This window comes from Salvelinus fontinalis, chromosome 42, assembly GCF_029448725.1.
Source record: "Salvelinus fontinalis isolate EN_2023a chromosome 42, ASM2944872v1, whole genome shotgun sequence".
In the NCBI taxonomy this organism is placed as follows: domain Eukaryota; kingdom Metazoa; phylum Chordata; class Actinopteri; order Salmoniformes; family Salmonidae; genus Salvelinus; species Salvelinus fontinalis.
The window spans coordinates 18,766,093-18,784,400 of NC_074706.1; the positions used below are offsets into that span (position 1 = coordinate 18,766,093).

Genomic DNA, 18,308 nt, shown 5'->3' on the forward strand with positions numbered 1-18,308 from the left:
TGGTGTCATTGGGTCACAACATGGAAGGCCGAACGTTAGGTCAGACGCGAATAAGCCGCACACCTGCCTCACGTGTGGGAGGCGCTTCGCTGAGGCAAACTATGTGAAGAGGCACCAGATCGTTCACACCAAGGAGGCAAATCAAGTGCAATTTGTTACAAGAGCTTCTCCTTTCTGAGTTACTTTCAGACGTAGGAGTGTCCACAATGGGGATAAATCGTAGCAGTGTGGCTGAGATGTACAAAGGGAACCATTCTTTAGCTGACATATTATAGTTATCATGTGAAGTGTCTTGGGGTAAAATTGTAATTAACCACATGCCCCTCGTTAAACCTTTGTTAAATTGTCATTTGAAACAGGATTGTGTAAATACCTGTTTTTATAGAGACCGTAAACCTAAGCTAGAACAAGGAGTTGAATATTTACCTTACTGAGCTGAATAAAGAAATAAAGTAATTATATTATTTTATACTCTTACTAACACACTGTTCTTTCTGAACACGAGCTTAAAATATACTGAACATAGGATAATTGATGTGTAACGTAATAAGCAGTACCGTAATTAAAAGAACAGCGCGCAACTTTTTTTAATTTCACCACACCCTTTGACCTATTACTCACACCAATAAGATCGTTTCTCTTCAGTGTAAACGGAAGTGAACAGTGACAAAGAACAATTTCTACGTTAACATTGTTATTTAGACCCGTATTAACACCCTGGACCTCAAAATATGACTCGTTTAACTGTACAGCATCACATACTTACCCCCGGTAGTGTTTAATTTGCGTTGGAGACAGGACTTGGTTGATAGACGTTATATAGGTAACTTAACGCTGCTGACGTGAGCGTTATGATTTTTCACACTCAAATAGCCTCCATCGTGGAGGTGCTAGCGAATGCAGCCGTGGCAGAGATCTGTAAACTCGTAGACGACGACTATGTAGTGTTTCGTTTGGAAATAAGTCAAAGACAGAAAGAAAACGTCGCATTGCGGAGGAAACTACAGCTACTGGAACTGAAGGTATCACGGGAGCGGGCAGAGAAGACAATGCGAGAGCGCCTCCTCGCCAGTCGTCCCAGAAGTGTCAAGATCCTCGACCGATACAGAGGAATGGCAAGAGGTACATTTTGCCCCGTTCCCCTCTGCGCATGTGTTGAGATAGTATGCAATAATTCCTCTGATTACATAGCCATCTTGCAAGAAGTTATAAAAAGTGTTACCTTACATCCTTGACAATTCTAGACAATGTCAGTAGTGTACAATAGACGGTTGTGGCATTGACGATAGCTCACCTACCTAACCACCTCTTTCCCCACAATCACTTTCTCAGGTGAAGGACATCTCACTGGAGCCTACAGGAGCTTTGGGAAGCCAGCTGGACATAATACATGGAGAGATGACCAACCAATCCCCGTTGATGAGAGGAGAGGAACCTCAACCCAGCATGTTATCATGATAGAAGTTAGTGTAATAGTGTCAGAAAGATTTCATACCCCTTGACTTATTACACATTTTGTTGTGTTATACCCTTAATTCAAAATGGATTCAATTGCTTTTTTCCCTCACCCATCTACACACAATACCTTATAATGACAAAGTGAAAACATGTTTTTAGAAATGTTAGCAAATTCATTGAAAATTATATACATAAATATCTCATTTTAATAAGTATTCAGATTCCTGACACAATTCATAGAATCGCCTTTGGCAGTGATTACAGCTGTGAGTGAGTCTTTCTGGGTATGTCTCTGCTTTCCACACCTGGATTGTGCAACCTTTGCTCATTAGTCTTTAAAAAAATTTTTGAAGCTTTGTCAAATTCATTGTTTATCATTGCTAGACATTCATTTTCAGGTCTTGGCATATATTTTAAAGTAGATTTAAGTAATCTGTAACTCGGCCACTTAGGAACCTTTATTGTCTTCTTGGTACCAACTCCAGTGTATATTTGGCATTGTGTTTTAGGTTATTGCCCTGCTGAAAGGTGAATTCCTCTCCCAGTGTCTGGTTAAAAGCAGACTGAACCAGGTTTTCTGCTAGGATTTTGCCTGTGCTTAGCTACTTTCCGTTTATTTTTTATCCTGGAAAACTCCCCAGTCCTTAACGATTACAAGCATACCCATAACATAATGCAGCCACCACTGTGCTTGAAAATATGGAGAGTGGTACTCAGTAATGTGTTGTATTGAATTTGCCCCAAACATAATACTTTGTTTTCAGGAAAAAAGTTAATTGCTTTGCCACATTTTTTGCAGCATTACTTTAGTGCCTTGTTGCAAACAGGATGCATTGTTAGGATTTGTTTAATTCTGTACAGGCTTCCTTCTTTTCTCTCTGTCAATTAGGTTAGTATTGTGGATTAACTACAATGTTGTTGATCCATCACAGCCATTAACTTCTCTAGGATAAGTGGCAGCATTTTCACGTTTGGATGAAAAGCGTGCCCAGAGTAAACTGCCTCCTACTCAGTCCCAGATGCTAATATATGCATATTATTATTAGTATTGGATAGAAAACACTCTGAAGTTTCTAAAACTGTTTGAATCATGTCTCCGACTATAACAGAACTTATTTGGCAGGCAAAACCCCGAGGACAAACCATTCAGATTTTTTTTTTTTTTTAGGTCACTCTCTTTTCAATGTGTTTTCATTGGGAATCCAGATTTCTAAGGGACCTTCCTGCAGTTCCTATCGCTTCCACTGGATGTCAACAGTCTTTAGAAATTGGTTGAGGTCTTTCCTTTGAGAAATGAAGAAGTAGCCATGTTCAGAATGAGGCTCCAGTGAAGTGTACTGTTTGTTAGAGGCGCGTGACCAGAAAGCATGCTACACATTGTTTTCCTCCGGTATTGAACACAGATCTTCCCTTCTTTAATTTTATCGATTATTTACGTTAAAAAATACCTAAAGTTGTATAACAAAAGTAGTTTCAAATGTTTGAACAACGCTTACAGGTAACTTTTGAGATATTTTGTAGTCACGTCGTGCAAGTTGGTACCAGTGTTTTTCTGGATCAAACACGCCAAATAAATGGACATTTTGGATATATATCGACGGAATTAATTGAACAAAAGGACCATTTGTGATGTTTATTGGACATATTGGAGTGCCAACAGAAGAAGCTCGTCAAAGGTAAGGCATGAATTATATCTTTATTTCTGCGTTTTGTGTCGCGCCTGGAAGGTTGAAATATGATGGTCTGTGATTGTTAGCTGGGGTGCTATCCTCAGATAATAGCATTGTTTGCTTTCGCCGTAATGCATTTTTGAAATCTGACACGTTGGCTGGATTCACAACAAGTGTAGCTTTAATTTGGTATATTGAATGTGTGATTTCATGAAAGTTAAATTTTATAGTAATTTATTTGAATTTGGGGCTCTGCATTATCACTGGATGTTGGCCAGGTGGGACGCTACCGTCCCACATATCCCAGAGAGGTTAAACTCTGTCACTGTTTTAAAGTCATCCCTGAGCAGTTTCCTTCCTCTCCGGCAACTGAGTTAGGAAGGACGCCTGTATCTTTGTAGTGACTGTGTATTGATACACCATCCAAAGTGTAATTAATAACTTCACCATGCTCAAAGGGATATTCAATGCCTGCTTTAAAAAAAACAAATCCTCCCATCTACCATTAGGTGCCCTTCTTTTCAAGGCAATGGAAAACCTCCCTGGTCTTTGTGGTTGAGTTTGTGTTTGAAATTCAATGCTCAATTGAGAGACATTACAGAAAATTGTATGTGTGGAGTACAGAGATGAGGTAGTCATTTAAAAAATCACATTAAACACTATTATTGCACATAGAGTGAGTCCATGCAACTTATAATGTGACTTAAGCACATTTTTAGTCCTGAACTTATTTAGACTTGCCATAACAAAGGGATTTAATACGTATTGACTCAGGACATTTCAGCTTTTAATTTTTTATTAATTTGTTAAAAAAATAGCGAAAACATGAGTCCTCTGACATTATGGGGTATTGTCTGTAGGCCAGTGACATAAAAATCTAAATGTAATCCATTTTAAATTCAGGCTGGAACAAACAAAATGTGGAAAAGGTCAAGGCGTGTGAATACTTTCTAAAGAGAGTGTATCTCACAATGGGAGTATATCTCCCATTGTGGCGTCTGTGAAAGCATGGGCCATTGAGACGGTGACAAAAATCTCAATTTTGAAGTAGTACATTTTATTTTTCTACTACTTCTATGAGTTGGCAAACAAACTGAAAGGGTGCTCACTGCCACCTAGAGTCAGTTGCTTGAGCAGGTATGAAGTCAATGTTGATGATTTACTGGCACCTGCACTTACTCACAAGTATAATTCATTGGCTGATCAAAGATCCTTCCTGATGACCTGAATAGAATTATATGATCCTTCCTTAACCCACAGAAAGTCCCACCGAGTTGACTGCTTCAAAACGGTGTAAGTCCTCAATGGCTTTTCCCATGCTAAAACAGGATTTTGGGCACCTGAATCCTCTATCTATCTCTGTGGTACATCCTCATTTATCTGCCTTAACGGAGCTTGTGAGACTTCCCTACGATGTTGTTATCCAATTCAACTCATGTACCGGTAATAACCCTCTCTCTTCTTGTCAGTCTGCAGATGTAGAGGCGGCAGGTCCTGGAGGATCATCTCTGGTCAAGCAGGAGAGGGCTGAAGGAGAGGAGGACCCACAACACAGCAGAGACATCCAGACTGGAGCAGCGTCTGTAGTGGCGCCCCTTGTTGCCATGGAGGACCACGCGACCGCCGTGCAGCCCAGGACCCGCTGCATCACAGAGGTCAATGGAATGCTGAATGCCATCGTCAAGTCAGACACAGAGACTTTAACTGTAACACAAAGGCTCTTACACACAGGATCTGACAACAGATCAGACCCAGAGAGACTGGGGCCACTGGGCTGTCCTCCTGCTCCCGGCTCAGAGTATTTACTTTACCCAAGCCCGAGGATGGCTCATTCCCATCGGGACTCAGGTGACGCATTAGAGACTGGCAATGATCCGTCTTGTTCTTACACTACAGAGATGGACCCTGGCAACATGACCTTGGGTTTAGAGACACAGACTGATCTGTCTACAGGGGACTGGAAACGGTACAGTAGTAGTGTATACTCCGAAAGGTGCTTAGATAAGAAAGGGGAGTGTTTGGTCGTAGATGAAGTGAAAGTGGAGGGCGACATTTCTCCCACATGGAATGCAGATAGTAACCTAAGAGATGGACACTCACGGGGAACAGATTTCTTAGATTACAGGGAATGCTTAGAAACTAATCCAAATGTCACAACCCACTCCCCTTTACTCGTGCTCAGAGATCGCAACTTAGTGTCCTCATCGATGGGGCCTTCCGATTCACACAACTGCCTTTTTGATCAGGTATTGAACTCAAATGACAGGGCTACAACCCAGGCTATGGGAGGAGAAGCCACATCAGGTAGTAGTAAAGAGAAACGGTTCCTCTGCATGTTCTGTAACAAAGGCTTCAGCTGCCCCCAGAAAGTGAAGATCCATCAGAGGATCCACACAGGGGAGAAACGCTTCAGGTGTACCCAGTGTCATATGCGCTTCGCCCAGACTGGTGACCTGAAGAGGCACCAGAGGGTCCACACAGGGGTGAAACCCTTCAGCTGTACCCAGTGTCATATGCGCTTCGCCCAGGCTGGCCACCTGAAGAGGCACGAGAGGGTCCACACAGGGGAGAAACCCTACAGCTGTCCCCAGTGTGAGAAGAGGTTCTCCCGCCAGGACCAGCTAAAGATGCACCTGAAGGTCCACATGGGAGAAAAGCTGTTAGCTTGTACGCACTGAGCTACCTCAGGATACACCAGCAGAAAAACCATTCCACTATATAACATAGAAAGTAACCGTTCTACTCTACAGCTTCTGACATTTAGATCAAACCCTGCATTAAAGGCAAAGATTAATTTTCATTGTTGTCCACAGAAAAGGTCGACAGACGTGTTTGGAATAACGAGAGTAACATATTTCAGTGTTGAATATTCCAAATTGTATTTGTCACATGCTTCGTAAACAACAGGTGTAGACTAACAGTGAAATACTTACTTACGTGTCCTTTTCCAACAATGCAGACTTAATGATAAAAAAAAAAATAATAATTATAAGAGTAAACAATATACGGAGAATAATAATGACGAGTTAAAACAACATGGCTATATACAGGGAGTGCCATTACCGAGTCGATGTGCAGGGGTATGAGGTAACTGAGGTAGCTATGTACATATAGATAGGTACTAGGCCTTACAAAAAATTGTATGTGTGGGGTACAGAGATGGGGTAGTCATTTAAAAATCATGTTAAACACTAATATTGTACACATTGTCCATGCAACTTATTGTGTGACTTGTTAAGCACATGTTTTTTGTCCTGAACTTATTTAGGCTTGCCATAACAAAATGGTTGAATACTTATTGACTCAAGACATTTAAGCTTTTCATTTTTCATTCATTTGTAAACATTTCTAAAAACATAATACCAGTTGCGATACCAAGCGGTGATGCAGCCAGTCAAGATGCTCTCGATGGTGTAGAACTGAGGGCCCATGCCAAATCTTTTCAGCCTCCTTAGGGTGAAGAGGAATTGTCGTGCCCTCTTCACAACTGTGTTGGTGTGTTTGGACCATGATAGATCCTTTGTGATTTGGACACAGAGGAACTTGAAGCTCTTGACCTGCTCCACTACAGCCCTGTTGATGTGAATGAGGGCTTGCTCTGCAATCTGTTTCCTGTAGTCCACGATAAGCTCCTTTGTCTTGCCAACGTTGAGGGAGAGGTTGTTGTCCTGGCACGACACTGCCAGGTCTATGACCTCCTCCCTATAGGCCACCGTCGTGTCGTCAGCAAACTTAATGAGGGTGTTGGAGTAGTGCACGGCAGTTGTGGGTAAACAGGGAGTAAAGGAGGGGACTAAGCACGCACCCCTGAGGGGCCCCCGTGTTGATCAGTGTGACAAATGTGTTGTTGCCTACCCTTCTGGTTGGGATATGTACGTACGGTCACTGTGGGGACGATGTCGTCGGTGCACTTATTAACCTGTCTAGGACAGGGGAACCCCTTGCCAACAGCCAAAGAAATAGCAGGGCGCCAAATACAAATCAACAGAAATCTCATAAATCAAATTTCTCAAACATACAAGTATTAGGCACCATTTTAAAGATTTAAATTCTCGTTAATCCAGCCACAGTGTCTGATTTAAAAAAGGCTTTCTGTGTGGAGTAAAGCTGATCTAGAGATTTTTATTCGACTCTAGGTGACATGCTGGCAGAAATTAAGTTAAACGGAATTCAGTTTCACTGCATTAAAATCACCGGCCACTAGGAGCGCTTCCTCTGAGTATTTTCTTGTTTGCTTATGGCCCTATACAGTTTGCATCGGTTTGTACTTTTAAATAGACAGCTACGAAAAATACAGATGGAAGTTATCTTAGTAAATAGTATGTTCTACAGCTTATGTGGTATTCTAGCTCAGGCGAGCAGAACCTTGAGACTTCCTTGATATTAGAGATCACGCATCAGCTGTTGTTAACAAAGAGACACACACACCTCCCCCCTGAGTTTACCCGACGCTGCTGTTCTGTCCTGCTGATGCATAGAAAAACCAGCCAGATGTATATTATCCATGTCTTTGTTCAGACAGGACTCAGAAACAAAAGATATTACAGTTCTTCAGGTCCCGTTGATAGGATAGTCTCGAACAGAGCTCGTCCAGTTTGTACTCCAGTGATTGTACGTTCGCCAATAGAACAGATAGTAGATGCGTTTTTTTTCACTCGGCGACGCAGTTTTGTCAGGGTGCCCGCAAGTCAGCCTCACTTTCACCGCCGCCTCTTTCTCCTCGCAGTCTCTGTTTCACAGAAACATGGCTCTCTGTGGACATGCTGTCAGAGTCGGTACAGCCACCAGGATTCTTTGTGCGTCACTCCGACAGGAATTAACATCTCTTTGGGAAGAAGAAGGGCGGGGGTGTATGTTTCATGACTAACGATTGGTGTAATTGTAACACCATACAGGAACTCAAGTCCTTTTGTTCACATGACCTAGAATTCCTTACAATCAAATGCCGACCGTATTATCTCCTAAGAGAATTCTCGTCGGTTATTGTCACAGCCGTGTATATCCCCCCTCAAGCCGATACCACGACAGCCCTCAAGGAACTCCACTGGACTCTATGCAAACTGGAAACCATATATCCTGATGCAGCATTTATTGTAGCTGGGGATTTTAACAAAGCAAATTTGAGAACAAGGCTATCAGCATATTGATTGTAGTACCCGGGCTGGCAAAACACTGGATCACTGCTACTCTAACTTCCGGGATGCATACCGTTCGGCAAATCTGACCACGACTCCATTTTGATTCTCCTCTCCTATAGGCAGAAACTCAAACAGGATGTACCCGTGACAAGTACCATTCAACGCTGGTCTAACCAATCGGAATCCACACTTCAAGATTGTTTTGATCACGCAGACTGGGACATATTCCGGGAAGCCTCAGAGGATAATATTGATTTAAACGCTGATTCGGTGAGTGAGTTTATAAGGAAGTGCATAGGAGATGTTGTACCCATTGTGACTATTAAAACCTACCCTAACCAGAAACCGTGGATAGATGGCGGCATTCGTGCAAAACTGAAAGCGCGAACCACCGCTTTTAACCATGGAAAGATGACCAGGAATATGGCCCGAATACAAACAGTGTAGTTATTCCCTCCGCAAGGCAATCAAACAAGCGAAATGTCAGTTTAGGGACAAAGTGGAGTCGCAATTCAACGGCTCAGACAAGAGACGTATGTGGCAGGGTCTACAGACAATCACGGTCAACAAAAAGAAAATCCGCCACGTCATGGACACCAACGTCTTGCTTCCAGGCAAACTAAACACCTTCTTTGCCCGCTTTGAGGATATCACAGTGCCACCGACACGGCCTGCTACCAAGGACTGTGGGCTCTCCTTCTCCATGGCCGATGTGAGTAAGACATTTAAACATGTTAACCCTCGCAAGGCTCCTGGCCCAGACGGCATCCCTAGCCGCGTCCTCAGAGCATGCCCAGACATGTGTTTAGCGACATATTCAATCTTTCCCTATCCCAGTCTGCTATCCACACATGCTTCAAGATGGCCACCATTGTTCCTGTACCCAAGAAGGCAGAGGTAACTGAACTGAATGACTATCGCCCCGTAGCACTCACTTCTGTCGTCATGAAGTGCTTTGAGAGACTAGTCAAGGATCATATCACCTCCACCTTACCTGCCACCCTAGACCCACTGCAATTTGCATACCGCCCCAATAGGTCCAGAGACGATGCAATCGCCATCACACTACACACTGCCCTATCCCATCTGGGCAAGAGGAATACCTATGTAAGAATGCTGTTCATTGACTACAGCTCAGCATTCAACACCATAGTACCCTTCAAGCACATCATTAAGCTTGAGGCCCTGGGTCTCAACCCCACCCTGTGCAATTGGGTCCTGGACTTCCAGACAGGCCACCCCCAGGTGGTGAAGGTAGGAAACATCTCTAATTCGCTAATCCTCAACACTGGGGCCCCACAAGGGTGCGTGCTCAGCCCCTCCTGTACTCCCTGTTCACCCATGACTGCATGGCAATGCACGCCTCCAACTCGATCATCAAGTTTGCAGACAACACAACAGTATTAGGCTTGATCACCAACAACGATGAGACAGCCTGCAGGGAGAAGGTGAGGGCCCTTGGAGTGTGGTGTCAGGAAAACAACCTCTCACTCAACGTCAACAAAACAAAGGAGATGATCGTGGACTTCAGGAAACAGTAGAGGGAGCACCCCCCTATCCACATCGACGTGACAGTAGTGGAGAAGGTGGAAAGTTTTCAGTTCCTCGGCGTACACATCACGGACAATCTGAAATGGTCCACCCACACAGACAGTGTGGTGAAGGCGCAACAGCTCCTCTTCAACCTTAGGAGGCTGAAGAAAATTGTCTTGTCACCTAAAACCCTCACAAACTTTTACAGATGCACAATTGAGAGCATCCTGTCGGGCTGTATCACCGCCTGGTATGGAAACTGCACCGCCTACAACTGCAAAGCTCTCCAGAGGGTGGTGCGGTCTGCACAATGCATCACCAGGGGCAAACTACCTGCCCTCCAGGACACCTACAGCACCCGATGTCACAGGAAGGCCAAAAAGATCATCAAGGACAACAACCACCCGAGCCACTGCCTGTTCACCCCGCTACCATCCAGAAGGCGAGGTCAGTACAGGTGCATCAAAGCTGGGACAGAAAGACTGAAAGTATTTTTCAATCTCAAGGCCATCAGACTGTTAAACAGCCATCACTAACACAGAGAGGCTGCTGCCTACATACAGACTTGAAATCATTGGCCACTAACAAACGGATTACTAATGCCACTTTAATAATGATGTTTACATATCTTGCATTACTCATCCCATATGTGTATACTGTATGTTATACCATCTATTGCATCTTGCCTATGTCGCTCGGTCATTGCTCATCAATATATATTTATATGTACATATTCTTATTCCATCCCTTTACTTAGATTTGTGTGTGTTAGGTAGTTGTTGTGGGATTGTTAGATTACTTGTTAGATATTGTGCACTGTCAGAACTAGAAGCACAAGCATTTCGCTACACTCAATAACATCTGCTAGCCATGTGTATGTGACCAATAAAATGTGATTTGATTTGAATATGGCCTGGTCAGGGGTAAGCAATTTGTCCCGCGTCGCCAAATCATTGAGATAGAAATCGTAATCAAAATCAAGGTTAGTAATCGCTGTTCTGATGTCCAGAAAACTCTTTTCGATCACAGGAAATAATGGCGGAAACATTATGTACTAAAAAAGGTAAAACGGCAGCTATACAATCCAGTAGGGCTGTGATGGATTTGTTTTTGTACACCTCTGTTCGGTCCGCACCGTGAACCCGAATTAATACATAAAAAACATTATTATAAAATAAATGTTTACATTAGGCCTAATGGCTTCACAGTCGTTTACAAGTGCGATGGACAGAGATGTGGATAAAAAGTTAATAGTATCTTCTCCACTGCTCAACTAGAATAGCCTATTTAGAGTGGCGGATGTAGCTTGTTGGCCAATCACAAGTCATCAAAGTGCCACTACAGTCATAGAGCCTCCTTGTGTGGGTAAGCAAATTAGATTATCTAATCAATGGAAAATTGAATTAATATGATGGAATTAAAAATTAAATGAGAAGTATATGCTACAACGAACAAGACCCAACAGGTAGGCTGCTATTTAATCATCTGAATGGAGGTGTTGTTATTTGTTACTGACGGACAGGAAAAAAGTGCATGCAGACTCAATTAGCCCAGCTAGCTAATGTAACGGATGTGAAATGGCTAGCTAGTTAGCGGTGGTGCGCGCTAGCAGCCTTTCAGTCGGTTACGTCACTTGCTCTGAAACCTAGAAGTAGTGGTTCCCCTTGCATTATACTGTTACACTAACTTAGTTAGCTATTTTAGCCAACTAGCTTCTCTCGGTTTGATGCAGTCAAGACAGGTACTTGGTAGGTAGCCTAGTGATTAGAGTCGAATCCCTGAGCTGACATGGTAAAAATCTGTTATTCTGCCCCTGAACAAGGCAGTTAACCCACTGTTCCCCGGTAGGCCGTCATTGTAAATTAGAATTTAGAAAACTGACTTGCCTAGTTCTAAATTAGAAAACTGACTTGCCTAGTTAAATAAAAATTCATATTGGATGATAAATAACCTAGATATGAAAAGCTAGAAGTTCATATACTAGCGCAAGTCAGCTCATTTGGTTGATGCCTGTCCCTTGCTCCAGTTTCAATCGATCACAGTATACACACCTCACAGTATAACACCTTAAGGCCCCTCCTCCACCTGCTCTCCCTCGCACTGTATCAACTCTAGTTAATAAACTAGCTTACAAATGGACTTTTCTGCTGCTTCCCTCACTCAGATCTGACCACGTCTATATGGAACTGGTCATCCTCGGGTCCGTTCGGAATGGGTCTCTGTATTTATGCATATTTGTCCGGGTGGGAAAGCCCCAGATTCATTTCAGAACAGGTCAAATTTTTTAGACCTCTACTTGTCAAAACAGACAGTACCAGGAACATTGTGAATAACGTCACCAAAACTGGAGTTGGGCCACAAATAGGGTGCTTTTTAATTTAGCGTATTTTGCCAAATAAACAGAAATGAACTACAGTAACTGTTCGAATTTCATTTTTCTGCTGTATCATAACCGTACCGTGACCCCAGAACCGCAATACGTACCGAACAGTGGGTTTGGTGAACCGTTACATCCCTGTAAATGAATTAATGAATCACAGACCAGCCTAAATGTAGAGCTGCTCTCTTTCATGGTCCTTTGTTTCGACGGATTTGGGACTTTCTGCCACCACTATGGCAGTTTACAGAGAGTTCGCAGGGGACTTGCCAGCCAGACCTCCGCCCTCAGATTACGCCCCCCTTTTCTTCACCAGCATGTGGAGTAAAGGCAGCTTCTGGTTGTAGGGAGGACTTGGAGTTTGACTCACGGCTTCGCCAGGATTTTATGATGTCCGTTTGCCTGTTTAGGCATCAACGGTGTGAACTTAAGGCCTCATCCAGTCGGGAACCCATCCCTCACAGCTGAGAGGGTGGCAGGACAGGTGACTGGGGATCCTGAGCAGGGACGTACCACCTCCTCAGCCCCAGCAACGCTACAGGGGATGTCTGTGACAGGGACTGGGCCCGTGCCTACTGGACTAGTGGTGTCAGCCTTCAGAAGTCACGCAGCATCAACTCATCACCCCCTGCACACCTCTTCTCTGTACCAACAGTCCACTCTGTTGGCCCAGCCAGCTGTACCCCAGCTTGGTCCTCAGCCTGCGGGACCTGAGTTCTAGCCTCCAGCCCGAGCAGCATTGCTCCGGGCACCATCTCATTAACCCGTGCATCAGCCATCAGCCTGTGCACCGGTCCAGGAAGGAGCCCTGCCCCCACCAATCCAGTCTGTGGTGCTCCAGTGGATGCTGCAGCCTTCATCACTGCCTACACAAGGGCCTCAGGCACCCCAACTGTGCCAACACCAGCACTCCACAAATGAGACTTCTGGATGTTAAGCCTGTGATGGAGAACCCTCCAGACCCAGGAGTGGACCACCGTCCTGCCCCGGTAGGAGAGCCTCCGCCATGCCTACCCTACTCCTCTGCCTCCAACCTTGGGACACTATCAGGCTCTGTTGGGGAACCTACCCCAACACCCTACTGGACATACTGGACTAGCCCTGCTTTAGGGTGCCTAGACACCGTTTGTCCCCTGGCCACTCCTTACTTGCCACTGACAGAGGGCGACATGGGGGTGGCGGAACATAGCTGCACGAGGAGTGCTCCCAGCTGACTTTGTTGACACTCAGGCAGGTGAAATCCTTCTTCTCTAAGACCCAGAAAGTAAGTAATTATTATACTGACTGGTCTCTAGCTCAATGGAGAGGGTTCTCCATAACAGATCTAAGTTGCCTTTGCCATGTAGAGGAAAAACACACCTCAGAACCTTAAGGTCAGAGAGGGTTTCACAGTGATCCCTGGAACCATGTTCTCCCGTAGGACAGGGATGAAAATATGGTTAGGGTTCCCCTGCCTTGTTGTCCAGAGCAGTGGTTTTCAACTGGTGTGCCTTGAGGAACTCTCAGGTGTGCCCCGAAACTTTTCCTAATCTTGAAAAAAAACAACACTCCCTTATAAACGTGACATGTGGAACGCAAATGGAATTTTGACTTGAGGGTGCCGCTCAGATAATATATCGAATGGCACATAGTTACATCTGTATCATTGTTTCAAGTCCAGTGCGGTCAGGCTGTTGTTATATTTGAATCATTCATGAGCAAAGTAATTCATAATTTTTCTTCGCCTGTGAGAACCATTAGCACAGGCAGGTCTGATTTGTTAGTCTTAGCTCTACCAGAGCCTCTGCCATAGAAATAAACGGAGCATGGCTTTGTGTCGGTGGTTTCACCTTTACAATGCAGAAAACCACTTGCCTCTAGCTCAAACCATTCGAACTAAAGACCTATTTTACCGGAGCTACATTCATTTCTTTCTTCTTAAAGGGGTACACACAAATTAATCATCATGAGTAAGGAACTATGCAAACTATGAAAATAGTTCAAATAAACCCTATTTAATATCTAATGGGGATGGGTAAATACTCCAATTTGAAAGTGTGTTTATTATCTGTGTGTACGTACCTGAGGGAGTGTATGTCTGTGTAATCTGTGTAATCTGTATCACCTCTCTCTTCCAGAAGGAGGAGGGTCCAGAGGTGCTGCCGGTGAAGGAGGTGGGGTGTGAGGAGGGTCTGGGGAACCCTGAGGGGACTATAATCATGGAGGACAACCAGACTACACCACCTCCTGAACCCACAGTGGAACCAGCTGAGCAGCACAGGACCGACCGCACACAGTCTCACTGAGATGAGCCCACTGTGAATGGCATTAGGTCAGGGCCCGAGTGCTGATCTAGAATCAGTTTTGCATATCAGATTTATTGATCCAACATCCTCTCACTCTGTATCTCTTACAGTCAGTAGACATGGAGGATGGGAAGCCTGATCTGCTGCTAGTCAAAGAGGAGACAATAGAAGATGGACCAGAGAGCATTGACCTGCTGAGTGGACTAAATATGGGGGAGCATCTTAGCCTCCCGCCAAACATCTGCAGGAAGAGGTTTTAACCCCATAACAGTTACTGCCTTCAACCTGCCTTCTACAGGATCTATCAACTGGAAGATGGACCCTGCGACACACTCCCTGGCCTTCGTCCTCCTCACACTCTCCTAATGTTAAACCACTGACGATGCCCCCGAAGGTCCACATGGGAGAGAGGCTGTTCATCTGTATGCACTGTGGGAAGAGGTTCTCAGAGAGGAGCTACCTCAGGATACACCAGCAGAAAATGCACACGGCCCATGTATAGAGTATAGTGACGTGTAATGTAGTACTAGTTAGTTTGTAGTTAATTCTGCTGGTGTAGGATATAGTAGATTACTGGATGAGATGAACTGAGGAAAGAATGAGTATGATGAGGGCAGAGTAGATACTTTGATGGTTTGTGTGATGGAGTGTGTAAAAATGCTTAACTTATGAAGAGTGACAACCTTGTCCATTTAGCTTGATACTGGTGTTTTATAGTAAGATAATGATAGTGCCATAATGTTTACTTGACAATAAGTAGTGAAGCTGTGTGTAATGTAATGTTAAACCTTTTCCAAAGTTTTCTGAAATTAATTTGATCAAGTCAAGGGTACCAGATTTACAGAAAAGGTAAAGTGTTACCATAGTGAGAAAAGTTATTTGCCTTGTCACATAACATTTTGTGCAATAAAAGTACTGTACTTCAAAGTCCCTAATGTGAGTGTTTGACCATTTTATTGAAATTAAAAACAAAATCAACTTGACTGAAACTCCACCACACAGAACACAACCAGTGAACAGGTGGACTGAACAACCTCAGTCCTGGTGGTCATCAGAGAGACAGAGGCTCCAGTCAGGGATCCAGTCTGCAGCCCAGACCCTTCTCTTCACAGTCTCAGTGCAGGGATGATACAGGGCCTGGGGCTGATAGAGATCGACCCTCCTGTTCCTATGATACAAACACCACAGTATCCATGATGAACAGAGGTCACCCTGGGCTTCAAGCATTCACCATGAGAGGTACCTAGCCTATAACACAATCCCAACAACACCCAAACAATGGCTAGAGGTCAGGAGGGAGCTCAATGACTAACCACCTGAAGGTGGTTGCTCCCTCTTCAACCTCCTCTGGTGTCATTCACAACATGGAGAGGCCCTTCAAGTGTAAGCTGTGTTAAAATATCTTCTCCTTCCTGAGTAACCTTATCAGACATAGGAGTGTTCACAAGGGGGAGAAATTGTAGCAGTGTGGCTTGAGATTTTTATTTAATTGAAGTCAGTTAAGAACAAATTATTATTTACAATGACGGCTTACCCTGGCCAAACCCTAACCCGGACGACGATGGGCCAATTGTGCTCCGCCCTATGGGACTCCCAATCATGGCCAGTTGTGATACAGCCTGGAATCAAACCAGCATCAGTAGTGAAGCCTCTAGCACTGAGATGCAGTGCTTTAGACCGCTGCACCACTCGAGAGCTCAAATTCAGGGCTGGGGTCTATTGGAATTGAAGGCCGTCAATTCAGAGAATAAACTTAAATAACAATTGGGAAAAAATTACATATTTTCAATTACTCCTCAAACTAATAGAATATAATGTTTTCCATGTTTTAATTTTAAATTCAAATAACTTCCTGGATTGACTGCCTTCATTTCAAATTGACCCCAGTCCTGCTTGAGATGTACTCAGATGATGTCTGAGAACTATTCTTTTGCTGAAATATTAGATATCATGTGAAGTGTCCTGGGGTAAGAGTTTATTTAGATGTTTTTATTACTAAGTACCTCAGTTGAGCATCTGGGTAAACTCACTTTTTATTGAAGAGCAACATATTTCCCCTCTGAGTTTGGTTTTACCTATGTTCTAATAATAAGGGTGAGGGGGATACCTAGTCAGGTGTACAACAATGCATTAAACCCAATCCCTTTGAATCAGAGAGGTGCGGGGGGCTGTCATAATCAACATCCACGTCATCGGCATCTGGGGAACAGTGGGTTAACTACCTTGCTCAGGGGCAGAACGACAGATTTGTACCTTGTCAGCTCAGGGATTCAATCCAGCAACCTTTCTGTTACTGGCCAAACACTCTTAACCGCTAGGCTACTTGCCACCCCTTAAAATAAAATACACCCTCTTTTTTTACAACACCTTTATAACAAGCCAGGTTTGCGGAGATGACATGACCCTGAGGTCGTGCTTTCATTGGGGAAGAGGCCCTTTCCCCTATAGCCCCACAGTTCCGAACCTAATTTACATACTGTAATCTGTGTGTATGAAAACAATTGCAATCTTTGTGTAAACAAAATGACAATTCCAAGACAATCAGGGTACCAATAATTTATTCTAATACACCAGATATACAGTATGTCCTTGAATCGGTTATTTAATACATCTCACACAAGAAGTTATAAGGATAATTTAGTTGCTCATGGAAGCCCCGGTTGGCCTTCAACTTGAGAAAATTAAAAAAATCTAAGTTTATGTTTTTTGATAATTGACAATTGACATTAAAGGTACAAAATACAATTTTCATTAAAAAAAACATTTCAAGAAATTATAAAATAGTTTGACAACCCTATTATGACAACCCTATTTTAAATTATTTCAAGCTCAACCGTTAATCTTTTCTAATGATGAAGACATGGATGTCCCAATGTGGGGGAAGCAAAATGGGTCAACTTTGAGCATCTCCATCTCCTGAATGTTCTGGCATTCAGGTACAAAAAGTCACTTTTCTGACCACTTGGGCAAATATGTACGGTAAGTTTCATTCAAATCAAAATGGGTGTGGTCAAAAAGTGATTGAAATCAAATGGAACGACCCTTTTGTTTAAGAGGGTAATAGAGCTAGCCAGCTTGTAGTCCTAAAAATAGGAAATGAGTTACCTCTGGTTCATTCAGCCATTCCTATGGGGGGAAAGAATGGGGTTTTGGGATAAACGGTGAAAATAAGATCTGAGGTTAAGATAGGTTTAGGAGATATTTTACTTTATGTTCTATGGTATATAATCAGTCAGGTAACATGATCTTTAGGAATTATGAAGCCTTTATGTGATTGTTTTGATTACATAAATGCTTCAGAATTCCCCCAAAGTTATGTTAGCTGATTAATCAGATCTCTTAAGCCTCAAGTCTGCTCTGATCTTGAAAGATACTGATGAGTAGGAGATGTGTAATGTAACAAGCAGTACCGTATACAAAGAACAGCACGCATACATTGTATTGTTTATTAACAAATATACACAAACAAAAGAGGAATAGTCACATGCAAACAAGCATACATACAAACTATTTACATTGCCAGGAATCCTAAACAAACAAATCATATTCATTAATAATACAACAAGTTTGAATTGCCTTTTTGCTTTTCATTTTAGTTCAAGTAGTGCCATATTGTTTAAATAAATTTATAAAGTGAAAAAAGTTAGGTTTTGAATTAGACCATTTGCATTTGTGAATATGAAATTGACCTAGTATTATTAGCAGTTGAATTAAATATACTACATCTTTATCTATGTCAGAATTTCTGAAATAAATCCTATCAAAACCATTAAATAGTACAGCCGGTCCTATTGTTTTTGTAACAAAATTCTGTATGTCAATCCAAAAAAGTATACTATAAATACAG

At 43.1% G+C, this 18,308-nt stretch overlaps 1 protein-coding gene across 3 annotated transcripts; it reads left to right on the top strand.

The window, feature by feature from the left end:
* The first annotated feature begins 614 nt into the window (after positions 1–614).
* Positions 615–15,396, top strand: LOC129841390 (oocyte zinc finger protein XlCOF7.1-like). 3 transcript variants are annotated; one of them, XR_008757314.1, is made up of 4 exons: positions 615–1,122; positions 1,333–1,463; positions 4,598–14,487; positions 14,572–15,396. XR_008757314.1 is itself a non-coding variant. In XM_055909641.1 (3 exons), the coding sequence occupies exons 1-3, from the start codon at positions 852–854 to the stop codon at positions 5,804–5,806; spliced, it is 1,611 nt and encodes a 536-aa protein (XP_055765616.1). In that variant the 5' UTR covers positions 615–851; the 3' UTR covers positions 5,807–15,396. The 3 variants fall into 3 exon arrangements, 1 of the variants encoding a protein (XP_055765616.1); XR_008757315.1 differs by having other exon boundaries at positions 4,598–11,164; positions 14,294–15,396; XM_055909641.1 differs by having other exon boundaries at positions 4,598–15,396.
* The last annotated feature ends 2,912 nt before the right edge of the window (positions 15,397–18,308 follow it).

Excerpts from the sequence above, each read along its gene's own strand:
- LOC129841390 (XM_055909641.1), top strand. The coding sequence starts at position 852 with ATGATTTTTCACACTCAAATAGCCTCCATCGTGGAGGTGCTAGCGAAT. Across the intron at positions 1,123-1,332 it reads ATACAGAGGAATGGCAAGAG|GTGAAGGACATCTCACTGGA; the intron begins GTACATTTTGCC and ends TCACTTTCTCAG. Across the intron at positions 1,464-4,597 it reads AGCATGTTATCATGATAGAA|TCTGCAGATGTAGAGGCGGC; the intron begins GTTAGTGTAATA and ends TCTTCTTGTCAG.